This window comes from Centrocercus urophasianus, unplaced genomic scaffold (assembly GCF_019232065.1).
Source record: "Centrocercus urophasianus isolate 14NV4802_14NV808 unplaced genomic scaffold, USGS_Curo_1.0 seq_10, whole genome shotgun sequence".
NCBI classification, from domain to species: Eukaryota; Metazoa; Chordata; class Aves; order Galliformes; family Phasianidae; genus Centrocercus; species Centrocercus urophasianus.
This window is the reverse complement of record NW_024884142.1, coordinates 93,097,460-93,115,955: the sequence shown is the minus strand read 5'-3', so window position 1 is coordinate 93,115,955 and position 18,496 is coordinate 93,097,460. Positions and strand designations below refer to the sequence as shown.

General features: G+C 36.7%; 1 protein-coding gene across 3 annotated transcripts in view; it reads right to left on the bottom strand.

Moving 5' to 3' along the window:
* Positions 1-1,620: 1,620 nt before the first annotated feature.
* The window catches only part of NRXN1 (neurexin 1), a 425,606-nt gene continuing 408,730 nt past the window's right edge, over positions 1,621-18,496 (bottom strand). For all 3 annotated transcript variants that reach the window (XM_042824415.1, XM_042824431.1, XM_042824423.1), the window contains one exon: positions 1,621-4,986. In XM_042824415.1, the coding sequence (XP_042680349.1) occupies positions 4,679-4,986 (308 nt within the window). In that variant the 3' untranslated portion in view covers positions 1,621-4,678. The remainder of the gene's footprint in view (positions 4,987-18,496) is intronic.

Sequence of the window (18,496 nt, the reverse complement as noted above, 5' to 3'; positions counted from 1 at the left end):
TTTCCTTCATTGTGCAAAGCTTTTTTTAGCTACTAGACTGCAGTAATGATTGATTACAGAGACCAACACTCAGTTAACTGTTGATGCAGGTATCGAGAGACCATTACTCTTTTTTGGTAAAAGAGAGAACACAGTATAAACATAGGAAGAATGAAAAATTATCATACAGAGTTAAAGAGTGTAAGTTTTTTTTGTTTTTCTTTTTTGTTTTTTTTTTAAAGTTGTAGCAATTGAACAGATCAATATGATAGGAAAAGTGATACAGTAAAGGTGTGATAACAGAAGGACCAACATGCTAGAGAAGTACTATAAAGGAAGGGAAGAAAATTGCTCACCTGTATCCAAATAGTCTTGGTTTGAAAGAAAAACTTCACCAAGGAGGGACCTCCAGAAAGAGATCCTTCTCCTGTGGCAGTCAGCCCTTAAATGAGGTTTAAGAGAGGTGCAGCCAGGCTTCACCCCTTCTGGTAACGCAGCTGAATTACCTTCACCTGTGCTCCCAGGGCTGATTGGGTCCTTTTCCCAGGTGCTCAATCAGTGGTTCAGGCCATGACTCAACAGTTTCCATACAACAGTATAACAAAAATCACTATCGTTAAAGCTCAGCTGTGCATGAAGTATGTTCCTCAATAAAATGAACAGTATTTATTTAAAACACACACATGTGAACACACTCATTTATTAATTCCTATACTATACTATACTATACTATACTATACTATACTATACTATACTATACTATACTATACTATAAAGTAGTTCAGGATGTAAGTTTACAGTTAACTGCTTTATACCAGTAGAAGTTATATGCTATTTTCTCCAGATATTTCTGAATGTGTATTATCTAAAATGCTTCAGTCTATACCTAATTAAGCAGATAAATAAATCCTATTGAAGCTAAAGAAGCTACTGATGTGATTAAAGGTGATACATTCAAATTCTTCTTGGAATTCAGATCTGAAATCTTAACTCCATCTGCAATCTGCAATGCATTTAGGTAGCTTTAGACGCTTACTTAAATCAATAGGATTAGATGTTTGCTTGAAGTTAGCAATGAATTTAAATGCCGTGCTAAAAAGGAAAGTACTCGTACAACAGATTAGCTGTGGTTGAAATTTTGCAATAATTATCGAGGAATGTTTTTGAGAAACTGAAATATGCTCATTTTTCCATTAACTTTAAGCAAACTCACAGACAAAAGAAAATATAATTAGTTCAATTTTCTTCATCTCAGTACCTTATATTCCATCATCTTCTTTCAATGAGGAAAAAGTCATGGAAAAGGAAGGGAATTCTTTTTCCAGTCTGGGGGTGGCAAAGTAGGGGAATATTAAGTTCCAAGTTCCTGATATTAGAAAAAAAATAGGTATTTTCTAATTAAGTAGTTCTGCATAGCAATACATCATTGATTTTGTGTTTTTCTAACTGGGCAAGTTGAACATAAGACTTATGGAAGGTCACTTTTGCTGACATGAATGTCTTTGTTTTTCTGTCACTTCCAACTTTTTTTTCATGGCTATCAGATCAGATGAACTGGAACCCCAGATCGAAGTGTGAGAGGGAAGAAACGAAACAAAACAAAACAAAAAAAAAACAAAACAAAAAAAAGCCAAGCCAGCATTTGTATTAAGAAACATTTTTATTAACAAAACAGTAAATTCCACTTGCTTAGCATTTCCGATAATGAATAAATTGGCCTTGCAACAAATAAAAAATCGTAAATATCTATCACAGAAAGCACTATAAGGTTAGGGGCATTGGGCCTCTCTTCGATGTCTTAGGGTTGAAAGTTTCACACATTATTTAGTGTTTTGTTAAAAAAGGCAACACAATACAGTCATAGAAATGAAGCCATCTCAGTCAAACAAATTAGATTATTATAGAGTAGGGATCCAATTTTATGTTAGGTAGTTGTTTTATGTCTATTTGCTTGTTGTTGCTGCTGTTTTTAAACACAAAGGAATATTAAATCCATTTGCTGGCACTTCTGATATATCCGTATTTGTTTTTTGCTAAATTACAAAATTAAAGAGGAAATAGGAGAACCTTCAGAAACAGTATTAAAATTGTGTTTGTTTCTTATGGTAGTAACAGAACTTTTTTTCCTTGATGTGTGGATTTATTTAAAGATTAATCTACCAAACTGCCTGGAAGTTGACCTAACCATGCTATTTCATGAATGCAATCAATACCAAGCAGAAAAGACCATTCCATCTCACCCAAACCGTATTCTGCCTTGTCCCATCTCCTACCATCAGTTTATTCTTGTTTTTCCACATTTCTTCAGGCAATGAAATCTTTCAATACTGACCACCACCTGGCTTTCAACTTCTCTCCTGCCTCCAGCTCAAGTCTCTTGCTCCCAGCAATGACCATCAGTATAACTTACCCTGCCTTTCCCTGAGTACAGCTGTCTTTGCAAAGGTGGGAGGAATTAAATGCCGTAGGTGAACAACCATCTATGCAATGAGTTTTGAATAAATTTTGTGAAGCTGTTCTCATTTCTCTGAAAAAAAAAAAAAAAAAAATCATTTCATAAATACAACATAACACACCTTGTTGAGGTTGGCAACCTTCAAAAGAGGCATTTTTGTGTCAGCTACATGAATTTTTAAGGTGCTCTGACTCCCAGATAGATAGCTGTACCAGTTTTGTGCCTGCTGTTTAAAGCTGATTTTATATTCCTCCTTCCTGCCTGTAAAGTGTGAACATCTATATTCCGTCTCAGGAGGCCTTCCAATGATTTAGTTGGATTTCCATCAAACTACCCTCTTTCTGTCTAATGTATTCCCTTTGAACTTCCATGTAAATAAAATGTTATGCTATGATTTATTGCTGTGAACCTAACAAAACAATACTGTAAACAAAAATAAATCAAAACAACCCTTTAACATGTAAATTATAGCATTAGATTTAATACATTTAACTAAAATGCATTAATGCTTTATATATGCGAGAAAAGCTATTATTTTAAAACATGATGAACTTATATTTATCTGGTTATGACGCCTTGCAATACTGCACAATCAACTTAGCTAAATAATATTTTTTATGTGTCAAAATGCCCACCATTGAAAAACACTATCGTGCACCTCAAGATTATTTCTTTTAGAGAAAGGGGTAAATTCTGCAGTAGATTCAGCCTGGATAATTAAAATGGGTCTTTGTAGATCTTATACCACTCAATGCTATAGTAACTGTTGTTCGTAAAACTGAATGCCAGATCAACACTATATGATACTTCCTAAGATTCTCAAGAAACTCATCATTCTCATGATTTTGTAAGAAGAGGTTCCTGTAAGGCAAACCATGCTCTTCAATAGTGAAGCTCTGACTGTAAGCCAAAGACCAGTCTCTAAATATTTAGCTAATTAATGAAAGTATATTTCTAGGAAATTCGGCTATTCTGATCAACTTCATTGATGCATAATCGGGAGCGAGAGATGGGGATAGGAGGGAGAAGAAAAATTACAATAGATATATATTTTTGCTTTCTAGTCCACTTCTTTCATACAAACTACAAGAACTTAATTGCAACAGAATAGAGGCTGTACAGGTAAGAAAAAAATTAGCTGACTCTTATATACATTCATACACGTCCCCCTTAGTATAACCACTACACTGTAAATTAGAATGAAAAAAAGAAAAAGAAAAATCAAAGGAAAAAAAAAGTCTGTGACAATTTATAATGGCTGCAAAAAAACTGAAGTATGTCTGTTGCTCCAGATGTCATAAAACTCTCTATACCTAGCAACACTTATAACATTGAGTTTACCAAAAATGGCTGAAGAGCGGATATAGTTTGCATTTTCTATACAACAGGCTATAAAACATCACTTATCACAGTCCAGAAAGCACATATAGATGTGTTTTTATATAAACATATGTAATAACATATTAAGCGTGCATGAAAATTTCCCAATGATTGCATCTATGCCCTCTTGTTTCCTCGTCTTTCTTTCTTTTTTTATTTTTTATTTTTGTGGAAATGTGCCTTATATTCCAGATTTTTGTTTTGTTTTGTTTTTGAAAATAAGGCCTCCGTACTATTTTCCTCACAACCAGAAAGGGGCTTTTTGAAAGTATTTCTACATAAGTCTTCAGAAAAGCCAGCACTTTGTTTCAAATGCATGTTTCCAATCACTGCTTCACTGCACCAGACGGCAAACTGTCTATGTTTGCTTGTTGAGTCACCATATATAATGACAGTCTTCTCTGACAATAAGACTAACTCACTTCTCAAGAAAGCACTAGCACTTTGGCTAAATCCAGAATCATAGGTAGCTTCTTTTTTCTGTTTTTTTTTTTTTTTTTTTTTCCTGTTTTGTTTTGTTTTAAATTTGTTTTGTTTCATATTGTGCCTTGATGTTGTAGTAATACTCCTTGCTTTATGAATGCGTGGTGCCATCATTGTCTTTCAGAACTGTTCCAGCAACATAAAGACAGGCAGAGTAAATGAAAACACTGTGGATGTTAGGGAATTTATCAGCTCCCGTTTCTGAAAAACAAGAGCATGAAATGCTTGTTTTTAAAAACAGTCTTTCCTTTCTGATTGCATTCCCTGTCTTTTTTGTTTGTTTTTGAATGTGCTTCATAAAAAGTAAAGTAAATAAGTTTGTATTATGTCTCAGATAAAATGAAGACTATTTCTATACAAGCGTTCATTTAGATGTTGAGATCAGACATAGTACTCCTTATCCTTATTTTTCTTGTTTTTGTTGGAACTTTTAGCGCTGTTGGGCTGTTTTTCCTTGATTACAGCCCCATTGGATTGTGCTGAGTTACTGATGTAGTTTCGACTCTCGTCTACGTGATACGATCCTTCGTCTCGGTTCCTGTACTTGTACATGGCATACAGGAGAATGAGGATACACAGCGCTGCTGCCGCCACGATCCCAACTACCATGCCTGTTGTGCTGCTGGATTCACGAATCACCTCCGATGAGCCAGGATACTCCCTTCCTCCTCCTGCCCTGGTAGGATTTGCTGTAGGTAGATAATGAAATAAGGGAGTGGTTATTATTGAGTTTGCACATTGAAGAGTTAGTCATATCTACATGCTACTACCGTGCATGTTTCTCATGGCACTCACTAGGTCGGGACTGTCTGCCAATGCCCCCTACCCTACCGGTCCTGAAGCGTTCAGGTTTGCAGCCTATTCTATTCTTATGTCTGTTAGTGGGAATAACGAGGCTTTAAACAAGGAAAAGAGCAACAAGGAAAATGTAACAGTACCCTTCAGAAGTACAATTTCTCCAAGCATTGTTATTAAGCAGAGAATAAGGCATGCCTGAATCTAAGTGCCAGCACACTGGTCTGGGAAGAAAGGCTCTCTCCCTCTTCCTTTGCCACTTTTTCTAAAGAACAAAAAACAACTCTTTTGTAGTTACTGTGAGAACAGTGATAGTGACAATAAAACATACAAGCAAAAAGAATGGGGGGAAAAATCAAAATTCCCCATAATAAAAAATGATTGCAGTAAATAAGCTGGCTACAAATAAAGTATTCTCAGTTATTCTTTAAATTCCTGTCAACAAGCTTCTCAATTCCTCCTTTCCTTCTATTGTTCTTTTCATAATTATACTTCTCTTTATTTTTGAATGCTCTCAACTCTACCTTTCTCTTTCATCATTCACAGCCTTCCTTGAATGTGGTTGCACTTTAGAGAATTTTTTCACTCAGTTTCTCTCTTCCTTCTTTTCTTCACTGACCAGACGTTCCCAATGCCAGAAAAACCTCTCAAATGACACAGAGCAAGGGTTTAGCCTTCTGAAAACCCACATCTCAGGCCAGATTCTTTTCAGTTATATGAACAGAACCGACCAACCTGTGAAGTCTTCTTGATAGGAACTATTGTGCTATCTGACATATTTTATCCCCTTGCACAACCATGTGAATGAAAGCCAATTCCAGAAGGAATTTGTAGGTTAAATGCCCACATCACATGCAATGCATATACATCTCCCACTATACCCTTTCTTTATTTCACTTAGCAGAATGAAGGAGGGCAGGTTCTTTGTATAGGATTTCTTTGAGTGGCAGTAACTGTCATATTTTACGGAAGATATATCTCAGACAACAACAAAGTGACCTGGGTCTGTACAGCATTTCTCTAATTATACCAGCATATCTAAAGCCCCAAGAGGCCGTGAACCCTAGCAGTACCAGCCTTGGCTGAGCTCAGGAGCCAGAAAAGAGCAGTGAGTGAACCAAGGCTTCCCACAGAATAGAGCAAAACACTTTCATTGAACATCTAGCCTGGCTTACAGAAACCACATTTTAAATAATTATACGTTATACAGTCAGTATAGTATAAGTGTTATTTAAGAGTATGTATAAAAGCTAGGTTTACAACATATCCATACTGTCAGCTTGATCAGTCCTTGCTACAACAAGCACTTTAGAGAAGTATATTTAGAGTAGGGTCTTGTTTAAGGTGTACAAAGGCATACTATGCCCCAAGGTTACTTTTGCACAGTAGATGTGATGGAAAGATGATGATTTTAAGCATGCTACATTAAAGATAACACCACATCTACACTGGTGAGACAATTACAATGAGTTTGCACAACCAGAATTAAAAGCGTCCACTAGCTGCTTTGCTGTGTTTTCCAATGCTTTCCCATTGACTTCCTCAAGTCTGTGAGTTATGAAACAGCAAAAAAAGCCACAAACCTTGAAAAAAACAAAGCTGCCTCTCTACCTTGCTATTACTCATTAATTATTTATTGGTGATTTGTGTTGCTACTGTTAGAAAGCCGCTTCCTGGCAGCTGTCCCCTGTAAGTTCAAAGAAGGTGACATTTTATTTGGCTGAAAGAACAGAGTTGCTACAGAGAGATTCAAGAGAAGTGCCATTTGTGTCAAATAGTATTTTAATTTTATAATCTTTTTCCTCTGCAACTTCTTAGTTGTTACAAGTTGGTACAATTGATCTATTCCACAACCGGTTGTCACAGAACCAACTTTGCTTCAAAAAGCTCAAGAACTTTTTCTCATTTCAGAGTACATCACCCTACTAAGAACTGGGGCCTAGCTCCAAGTTGTGAACATATTAGATCCTATTTATTCGTTGTGTCTATTGTAGCAAATGGAAATTATTTTACATATAAGGTGTAAAGACATTGGAGTTGGAGTAACATGGTTAGGATGCGGTTGGACTTGATTTTTAAGATCTTTTCCAACCTAAGCAATAGAATAGACTCCTAGTATTTTCATAGTGAATGAAAATGAGACAGTCTTATGTTACTGCATGTGGGTTCAGGAAAATGAATTACTGAGAAATAACAGAAGAAACTGAGTAAACTCTGTTAATACCTGATGGACTAACAGATTCTCATTCTCCTGAAAATACACACATTTGGACCAAACGCCATCACTAACATTAAAATTAAATTAACATCCACTAAATGACAATAACCCATCTATAGGGAAATTATGTTTTAACACTGCATCCTGAAAAACATGTAAGGAACAACTTTCATCATTACCTAAACTCTTGCCTTTCACCTGATGGCATCCTTTTATTTTTAAGAATGTTTTCACAGTTATCTCATTTAGCCCATCTGTCTGAGGACCATTCAACCAATACAACAATTTCGTTTAAACTTAAAACATTTTCAAAGCATCTGCTGTTACATTTGTTTAGATTTTTGTAAAAGGAGCAGTTCAGCAAAGGAAATGCCTTCTTGCTATTTTTCTTCTGCTTATGTTAAAATACACCTTTAACCTAGCAGGACCTTCCAAGGCAAATGAAGTAGAAGGAAATAAGAGGAAAGTTTTAAAAAGCACATGGGTTTGTCTGTGAGCATTGAGGCTGGAAAGGCTCACAGAGCAAGTGCTATACAGCAAGTGTCCTATGTCCAGACAGGGAGGAAAAGGCCAACAAAAGCTTTCTCTGTATCTTACGTAAATAAGCAAATCTCCAGCCATTAACACTGCTGGAAAACAACTACCTCTTATTTAAGCAGGACCTTCATGTGAATTTACCTGGATATCTTCTCCCCTGCAAGAGAGGAACTATTGCAAGCATGCACAACAGATGACATAGTTGGAGAGCAAGTAACAGTTAGCAGGTTACAGAAATCTTGCTCTTTGCTTCCCAACATTATGAGAAACACATGATGCAGATTTCAGCCCAGGATCTTTGCAGCTGAACCAGGTAGTTGGCTCCTGTTTTTTGAATGATAAGCTAGCATTTTTGGAGGTGGATCAAGATTAAATATAATAAAAACCCCCCAATATTTAAGTATAAAAGTCATGAAAATATTCTAAAAACAATCTATCTGAAGTTGAAGATATTGAAATGAGGATCAAGAGAAAAGTGTTAGGACTGTGACCATGTGCAGACCACATCACCACAGTGAGAAAAAATAAAAAGACCCACTGTGGTGCAATGATCCCATCTTACAGCATCTGCTCTGAAGCACAAATCTTCTCAACAGCATACGACAAGCACATTTGGACTACCTCAAAGGCCAGCTTAGAACAGACTTTTAAAAGCCTCTTCTACCACTTATGAAGAAAACTTAAATACTGAAATAATAGCAATTGAACACAGTTTAGCATTGTGTAGTAATGGATTAGAAAGTTATTATTCTTGCCTGTACTTCTAAAGCGGTTTAAAATTTAAAGGGAAAAAGCTAACTATTTTCAGTGCCCAGTTTTCATTAATACTGTGAAAAGAAAATTGGAATTGCAGGCTCCCATGGTGTTCGTGAATTGAAATTAGCAGACTTAAAAACAAAACAAAAAATCCAGCAAATGGACCCCAAAAGTGTTTTCTTTACGTTTATACCTTCCCACAAACTGTGAATAGGAAATTACTCACAAGACAAGAATGTTTAACTACTCTGTTTGCAATGAGGCATGAAGGCAATTATTTACAGGACACATATTAATTTTCACTCTGCATGTTATCATTGTAGACCTGTTTGTGGTTGATTTTCTGCAGCATTGTTGGATTCTAGTGAACTGGTTTCTGTGCTCGCTGCAATTTCAATGTCTCATTACAAAGACTATGTCAGAAAAACAAACTTCAGTGCTTCCTTTGCTGAACAAGTGGAATAGGTGCAACTGCAAAAACAGGATGAGGATCTGCTACAAACTTGCAAGCCCACCCTGGTCTGAATACGGGGATATTTCAGCCTACTGCCTTCCTCATTGGCCTCAATTAGCTCTTGAAAGGAGGCAAAAATGGGGACCCTAGGGGCTGTCCAGCAAAGAACAAGCTGTCATGGGAGGGAAAGAGCAGGAGGTAATTCCTCTGAGTTGAATCTCAGCGACCAATTTTTATCAGACTTGGAATTGTCTGTATCCAATGGCACATGTAATCCATGTGAGAGAGATACCACAAAGCAAATGCACTGCTGAACATACATGCTGCACTCCTTGGTCATTTTGACATCAGGATTCAAAGAGAATGGGAGCTGAGAGATGCACATACAACTGATAGAGACGTGGTGGAAAGGTGTGGTGCTTGGGAGTGGAGCAACACATTTTCCACCTTGAATGACGTCAATGCATTTGCTCTAAAAAAATCTGTCAGACGCTTGCTGAGTTTAAGAGAACAAGATAATAACTTACTTTCAAAGGTGCTTCAGATAAAATTATTGTGCTATCTGTACTACTCTTTGGTGCACAAAGTCAGATTCCTTGCTTCCTACGAATCAAAATCTTGCACATTTTTAGTAGGAAATATATAATGCATTAACATGCCTCTAAAGTGATGCTAACTAATTTTGCTACTCATAAAAATAGTTGAGCAGCAAAACAGCATCCACAGATAAAAACAGTAATTCCTATATTAGGAAGCAATGCATTCCCTCTTTGCACAGAATACGGCGTTTATTTCCAAGTACAGTGACCTGCCATACTGACATCAAATGATTTATAAATTCTATCACCATCTTACGACTTCGGGTTTTGTGCATAGCGTATTTTTTTTTCCTGTGGTTGAGACATGGGAAAGTGATCTCGACCTTCTTTACACGTCAAAACAACTCTAAAGGGAGATGGGTTAGTTGGCAGTGCAGCGGCAACTGATAAGACATGCAAAAAATGTATTTTGCAAGTTGATATGATCTGCAGAGCTAGGGAGAATGTATTTCACGCAGTTTAATAAGAAGGTTTTCTGAAAACACTTTTCTGCCAAACTGAATGCAATTTTAGCCTAAGCGGAAAACGTGAACCAATATATCGCTTCGTGTTTTTAGCAGTCGTCATCCCTGGGCTCTTACTGTCATGGTTTTTTTTTTTGGTTTTAGTTGTATTGCTCCTCTTTCAGTGTTCCTTGCCTCACAATATGGATATTTTCTCCTTCTATTCTTAAACTATCAGCCCTCATTCTTCCCACTTCCACATTCATCATTCATCTTTGCTTCCAAGTAACTTATCCTGTTTTTGGGTGTGCTCTGGGGGCCTTTGGTAATTTGTAACTTCGCTTCAGCAATTTTGACTGGTCAGCATAGTCAATGGATAGTGTACATTTTAAATCAAAGTACTCTTAAATGGAAAAAATATATGTTTTTGTGAATAAGATAACATAAGGAAAACCCAAAAATATTATACTTCTGATAAAATATTCCAGCTTGAGGTAAGTAATTCTAATAATGGGGAGACAGCTGGGAGAACTAAATGAGGACGTTGGCTGCTGGCAGCTCTAGCTCTCTGAAGGGTAGGATGAACACCAGTGTTACTGCAAGGAAAGGGCAGGGGCACTAGAGACATTTTTTGGCCATAGCTGTTTTAATGTCTTCATTGTACCAAGAACTTGTATTGTTAGTGACAGTGACACTTGGAAACCACAGAATTTAGTGAAAGCTTTACTGTTGAGCAAAGGATAAAGGCTTCTTTGCTTGCTGTTCTTATCATTATCATTTTGTTTAAAACAGAACAAACAAAAAGCAACACAAAAACAAATCAAACTACCTAATCTAGGAAGCAGTTTTCTGCAAGGGAACACCAAAACGTCATCATAAGGAGTGAGAAATCTGATGGCTTGTCCTGCAGAGCGAGGAGTGATTCTTGCTCATGAAATGAGCTGGAGATGCTCATACCCTCACTGATCTTTGCAATTGCGGGTGATCCCCTGAATGTTTTCCTTCACTAAGCAGTTGCTCGCTGACGAGAGAAACGTCTGTGCACACTGCATTTAATTTGCTCTAATTACTGTCATAAAGTCAGACTGACTAATAATAAACTTGATTATGTGCTTGGGAAAAGAAGGGTCCAAGGTTTTGAGACGTTCACACACTATATACAGATAGTGAGCTACAACTGCCAAACAAGGCTATGGATGCAACTCACAGCTATAGCAACACTTGTTGAGCCTGAATCTTACTATTTCTCAGAGCTCAGGTGTTACCCGAGGGGTTAGGAATAGAAAGCTAAATGGACTTCAGGATTGATACAAATAACGCTCTTTTTTTTTCCCCTCATATTCTTTTTCTCAATAATATTAAAAAAAAAAAAAAAAAAAAAAAAAAAAAAAAAAAGATTGCTGTGTTTACCTCTGCTTCTGTCATCATCATCTGTAAAGCAGTACTGCTGACCGGTGTCAGCACAAAGAAAAAGTTTGAGGGGTCTAAAAAGCTTTTCTTTTGGAATATAATTCTCATATATTTTTACTGCTTCTATTTTATTTTTTGTTTATCCCTTTTCTCTAACTTTTTTGGCCGTATTTTCACAACATGTCTTGTATGTAGATCAGAATCTACTGCTCAAGCCAGTTTACACTGAAGCTACCCAACTCCCAAATCTAGACTACAGCTCTTAACCTTTGGAGAAGTGCAGGTTTTGAAATCTATGGGCCAGGACAGCATGTCAACACAGCAGAACAAGACTTACTTCAGGTCTTCGTGTAGTTAGAATGAGATAGCCTAGGGTTAGACAATTTTGGGTCCATGCATCCTCATTACAGGTTATTTTTTCCTTGAATTTTCCCTGCTTCCATTTATGAGTAATATCCTTAGAGAATAACTACTTCTCCAACTTGGCAGCATTCACTTGCCACTCTGCAGGTTGTCAGATGATGCACTAAAAATGCAGTGTTTCTGCAGAAGCTTAAATTAGGTCTAAGTAAGTAGCTGAAAATTAGCAGCAATGGTCCTACTACTATATATGCACAAGAGATAATGAAAACTCGCTCTGCTCTGATTGCTAGAAAACATCAGCAAAAAGTGCCAGTTTGCCCTTATCTCTGTTGTCTGGCAGTGGGGTAAGCAGCCCTGTTTGCTGCCAGCAGTCTGTTAACATGGTAATTAGTTGATAAGCTGCAGCTGGCATACACTAACTACCTTCTAACACTGTATTAATTGAATTTATCAGGTACCTCAAATGGTTAGCTTGAAGCATAATGGTTTGCTCGCACACCTGTAAGTCCCCGGTCCAAATGCAGAATAACTAAGCTGCAAAAGATCATGCAATAGGAAGTGCCCAGGGTCACTTAATTCAGACCCCTGTCTCTAACACCTATGACTTCTGTCATATATGCAGTGTTCCCCCTTCTTAGCAAAATTGTGTTTTCTCTGTTTGCTAGGGATGGCTGCCTCAGATTCTCACCTATCTAATCTTTCCTCCAAATAGTAAAGGTAAAGCAAATTTCCTACAGAATTTTAAGTATCTGATTTAAAATTGCACTGTTCAAGCTTGGCATAGATGAACAACATCATGTTGGCTATAAGCTATTTTATCCCTTCACAAAATGCTGTTCTACTAACATATCCATTGAAAAGTGACAATAAACAGGGCAGAGAAAAGATCTTTTTCCCCACAAAGAGGCAAATTCAATGTGTTTGTGTTACAAAGTGACATGAAGTTAGCTTCAGTACTGCCAGTGTCAACAGAATAGTGCAGGAGAAAATATATACACTAGGTGTAGGCAGTCAAACTGGAATGAAGAGTAGTTCATGGAACACAGTTGCCTTGCATTAATCAAGGTACCAGTTGCATAGAATCTAATTTCCGAGTGTCACAGGCATAGATTGATCTAGTTAATAGTACAGGGACAGGTAGCCAGAATTGGAGCATTAACACTTTAACTCCCAGTGCACTACATGATGGTATGATGTGGAATCCGGAAAACCAAAAATCACAGAATCATGACTAAGAAACAAGAACTACATATTTATGTCAACATTCTAAGAGTAACCCTGATCTTAAGCGTAAGCTTAATTGAAAAAGACCAATTTTAACAATTACATGTTTAAATTTTGGATTTTTAATCAGATTTCCATAAAAACTGAAGGAACCTGTTTGAGATTCAAGCAGCTAATTCACTGTTGCACAAGCAAAACCTCTACCTTTCCAAAATTCCTCATTTCACCCCGCTCCCCCTCCAGCCCCCAAAAAAGACAACCAGTTCTGGCACTGTGGTTCTACTCCAAATAGGAAAGAGAATTTAGAAGATGAAAAGGAGGTTGCTTTGTAATGGAGTTCGGAAACTTTCAGCTGGAACAATCAACACATGCCACATATGGGACAAGATCTGACTCAGTTGTGATTTGGTATTTAAAGAAAGTAAGATAACAAGCAAGCAAGGATTACTGCCACCTAATGAAGTATATAGTTTATCTTCTGAAATATGCATCAAAAAATCCTTCATGTTGGTTCAAACATGCACAAAAGCACTTCAAACTGCCCTGAACCTCTTTACACATCAGTGACATACGCATCGAACACTGGGATGTAATTTGTTGTATAATTGAAAATCTTGACTATCAGTCTTGAACTGACATCAGGACAACTTTGTCCAAAAGAACATGGTCATGGATCCTTTTTGTTTTGTTTTGTTTTGTTTTGTAATTGAAAAAGCCACTACATCAACAGTCAACAAATTATTCAGTAATTTTGAGATTTGCTAGATTTCTCTTTCTTTGGAGTTTTTCTGGATTTGTCACCCTCTCCAGTTAATGCTGAAATAGTCTGTAAGACAAGTTCTATATCTGGGAGTAGCAAAAATTGTAGGTCAGGCAACTACTTGTATGCTAACAACAGTGTTTTCTGTGAAATTTCTAGGTAAATTGAGGAAGCTCTCAAGAGTTGATGCATATCTATGTAATGAGGCAGAGAAAAAGGAAGAGAAAAAGAATACTGAATGGATTGCACGACGATTTTTCCAGCAATGGGACAAACCTGTACTTCTCCACTGCTGTGTGTGCTGAACGTGCGTAGGCATCTCCTGCCCTCCACAAGCCTTGCCCAGCCCACAGAACTGTGATCCGCAGCTCTAAAATGCTTGCTGCTCATTTCCTCTGACTCACATTATCTCCTGCAGGGATTGTATGCTTGCCTTGACTGGCTAACATATCACTACTACACTTGAGTAAAAGGACTATATGTTTGCTTGCTAGACATTTTATTGAAGTGCCTGGATTGCTTCTCTGCATTTCATCCCAGCCCAAGTGTCCTAGCAGACAGGATCATATGATTCAGATTTTTGTGTAAATACCTTGAGAACTGAGCCACAGTATTTTACATATTTAAAAGAGTGAAAATTAACACGGCCCACCCCTCCAGTTTCATCAAATTACCAGAAACATTACCATCTGGTTTCATCTCAGCTGGGGAATCACTGAACATATAACAGTATATAACAGTAATAATCCCATTATTTACATTATGAATGGATGGCCATTTATATACACATTACAGAAAGGAGAATCTTCAACTATCACAAAAGATGTGAGTAGATTTATGAATACCTTATACACAGGAAACTCCATTCATAATTTTTCTACCAATGGAAAAGTTCTTGTACAAGTTAGGACAGAACTTTGTATGATTTATAGTGACTTGATGTTGATATTTTTTACCAGTCTTAGAGCCCAGTGAGTCACTGATATTACACTGATAGAAAACCACTATGTCCAGAAAAAAATTCATCCCTCAGTTCCCATCCATATTTTGAATTCTGATACGTTCATGTCACTGTGAATGCAATTAATAGACCTTAGAATGCATTAACCTGTGCTGTCATTTCTAGGCATTGTACTATAACCTCTGAATTACATATATTCAGCAAGAAGTAAAAATCTGAATTGTCCACATTCAAAAGGCATGTTTAGCTTGCAACAGCTGAATTCTGTTTGCTTAAAATTTGCTTTAAAAATAAACTTTAAAATTATTTTCTTTGTTCATAAATCCAATGCACTACTTGAGGTTACACAAAGAAAGCACATATGAGAGCATGGACATGCAGATCATCCCTAAAATTACTGATAATGCATTAGAGGAATTGCAATTTTCTTAATTATTGAAAAAAATATTTATTAGAGTGAAAGAAAACCCCTTCTTTCAGTATGTTGTTTTTAGTTACTCCTAACTAGAAATGTATGAAAACACTCAAGACTGGCTAGAAAGCTACAATTCTATTCAACGTCCCTGTGTTTCAGTAATGTGGCTGGCAAAGGGTAGAGATCAGTGTTGATACAACACTAACTGTAATTTTTGTTTTCTTTCAGCTCCTTGCATGATGCATTCCAACCAGTTTATTAAATAAGGCATTTACAATTGTGTGTAAATTATAGGAATAATTTCACCTCACACTGCAATTTTATTTTATTGTTTTGCTGCTAATTGAATCAGGAATACAGTGAATAATTTGCAACGGGAAAAGAAGTGCAAAACTTTTATTAACAGAAAGAAATCCTTCACTGTCTGTATTTCACAGCTCTGCTCATTAGAAAAAATAGGTATAAGTTCTCAGATCAAGTTTAAAGCATCACAAAGTGTTTGAGAATGTATGGTTCCTAGCCATTATTTCTATCTGCCTAATACATGTTATAACACAGAAGGGAACATACATACGGAGGAAGCAGTCTGCACATGCAAAGTCCTATACTATTCTGCTTACAGGACAAAGCCATCCGCAGAGCAGTGAATGAATGCTACTGCATACTTTATAAAAGACATCTTAAGCAGTGGCTTTATCCACTTTCTCCTGGCTGCATTGATGCATTGCATACTTCTGAACACTGCCAGTGTTTTCTGTGATGCAATAAGTAAGCCAAGGTGTCGGAAAATCAATACATGCACAAAGATCAGTCTGTAAGCATCTATCCTATTACTGGTCCTTAAATAATAATGTGGGAAATAATCTAATCCCATTTCTTTTGCAGGATCAAGAATCAAGGCTAAGACAGGTAACAAATGCACCGGTTTGCATGCAGCACTGAACTCTGCCCTGGCTATTGCCCTCTTTCCCTAGAGACTGAGTACAGGACAGGGTCTGACACTAATCAATCACTGCCTTGGGAAGTGGAATCCAAGAGCTTCTAGCCAGGCAAATATTGATTATGAGATGCTTAATTAATTTCTCTTGTTGCAACACATGAGATTTTGGTGGTAGAAAGCTGATGAATAGCTTGGTTTGTTACCAAAACGCCACTTTTTCACTATGAAGGTTGTCTTTGCTAATGCTTTCTAGTAAATACCATACATGCTGGCAGAGTTCCTCCTCTATGTGTCCCATTTCTGATGGGGCCATCCAGAGAGATTTTTCAAGCTAAATTCTAATTTAAAACCTGGTTGACTCCTGAGTTGGAGAGGATTTAACTGTAATTTGCAGCAAAAACTCTGTTTTGTCATATGCTAAAAACTGTAAGGCTTTGACCACCATCAAGATTTCCTGCCATTAAACTCCATGACTCTACTTCATTTGACCCAGTTTGGGCCCCGGTTTTTCAAATCTTTCCATATCCACAAAAGAGGTTAGATAAATTCTAACAAATAAAATACTACTCAACATAACTGGGACAAATAAACAGTGCAACACACATCCACTGCAAGTCTACAGAAATCAGAACTCTGCACAAAGCTCAGGAAGGGCTGGAAGAGCACTGCAGGCATGCAAAATGGACATCTGCCCACCCACCGTTTTATAGCTTTTTAGGTAAAATTATTAAGTCATCCCAGCTCTTTTTTTTTTTTTTTTTTTGGACAAGTTTCCACTATTATTAATCATAACTTGCCTACAAAATGAAAAAAACTTTACTATTTCCTCAGTCTCAAGAAGCAGAGGAAACAGTTAAGGTTACTATTTGTGTTGCTATTAGTATTTAGATTAGAAAAGCAATACATGTTGCTTTACCACACAAAACATAATGGAAGCAAAATACGTTGACTAACTTTCGCATGATAATAAATTTGTTATGACTTCATGCACTTATGGCACATTTAGCAGTCACAGTGAAATTTGCAATTATGATGTTTGTGACTTTATGTCCCAGACAAATTGTTGGGATTGCTGCTTAGCACCTCCTACTCTGGTCTACACTTTTATGTCCTATATAAAATTTGTTGCAAATAGCTTCTTTCCTTTCATTCTTTCAAAGACAGGTGCACTGCAAACAAAATTTGTGGTGGCAGACCAAGACTTAATACCAACTACAAACTGCAAGACACCTATCCAACAAAGTAAGTCCTATTTTAAACATAAGTCTAGCTAATTGGTAACATCTATCTAATGACTAGTATCTATGATATATAGGTCTACAATATTCAAATGATTTATTGAGTAGTCTTCCACTTTGAGCTGAGAACTGCAGCTAGGAATAGGCTTAGTATGGGCAATCCTCATGAAAACGTGCGCTTATAGCTCTGTCAATAAAATCAAATGGGCTCTGGTCATCCTTTCAATGTATTCTTTCTAGAAAAATATTGATGTGAGATTAATGAGTATGCTGTATACTGAATGATCATCACTAAACAAGAGAAGAAATCTAATTAAATTTCAAGCAATGGCCTCTCAAGTGAAAATACAATAGTATAATTGTCCTAATAATCATATAGATTCTATAACTATCTTCCTTCTAGAAGTATCTGGTAGGAAACATGAGCTTCACCAGCTTCAGTGAGGAGGTGAAGGTCTGGCTATGTAGAAACAACTGAGTTTTGTGAAAGAAATTAAGGGAAAACAGCTGAACTGAACCATGTGGAAAATTTAAATTGAGGGTCATATCATTTTGCATTTCCTATCCGCAAAAATCAAGAAAATAATATTCTGCCATTGTCAACAATATTATGTTTTTCTCATTTAAGTTTAAGCCTACTGGTAGGAGTGGACGTTTACTGCAGTATAATTCAGATGGAGTATTATTTGTATGGACTGCAGTATTATTCAGTGCTTTATTGCTACAGGACTACCTATGGAGAAATCTTATTTGTAAGATTAAGTGGTTAAGATTAAATTTTCAGGGAGACAGATAAACAAGAAGTTATGACTTCACCAACCCTTTTGGTTGATGTTGTTTCATATATGAGAAAAGGACAAGGCCATTGAAGAAGGAGGCAAATTAATAGCTTTTAAGAGTCGAGAGTGGGAGGACAAGTGACATTTTGATGTGCAGAATGACAGATAAAATGATCCAGACAATTGAGTTTATGGAGAACAAAATTCTTGTGCCAATCCATGCTTTTTTTAAAAAAAAAAAAAGCAATAGAAGTTGGGATCCAAGAAATGAAACAGTAAAACCATTCTCAAATAAACAAAAATGAGA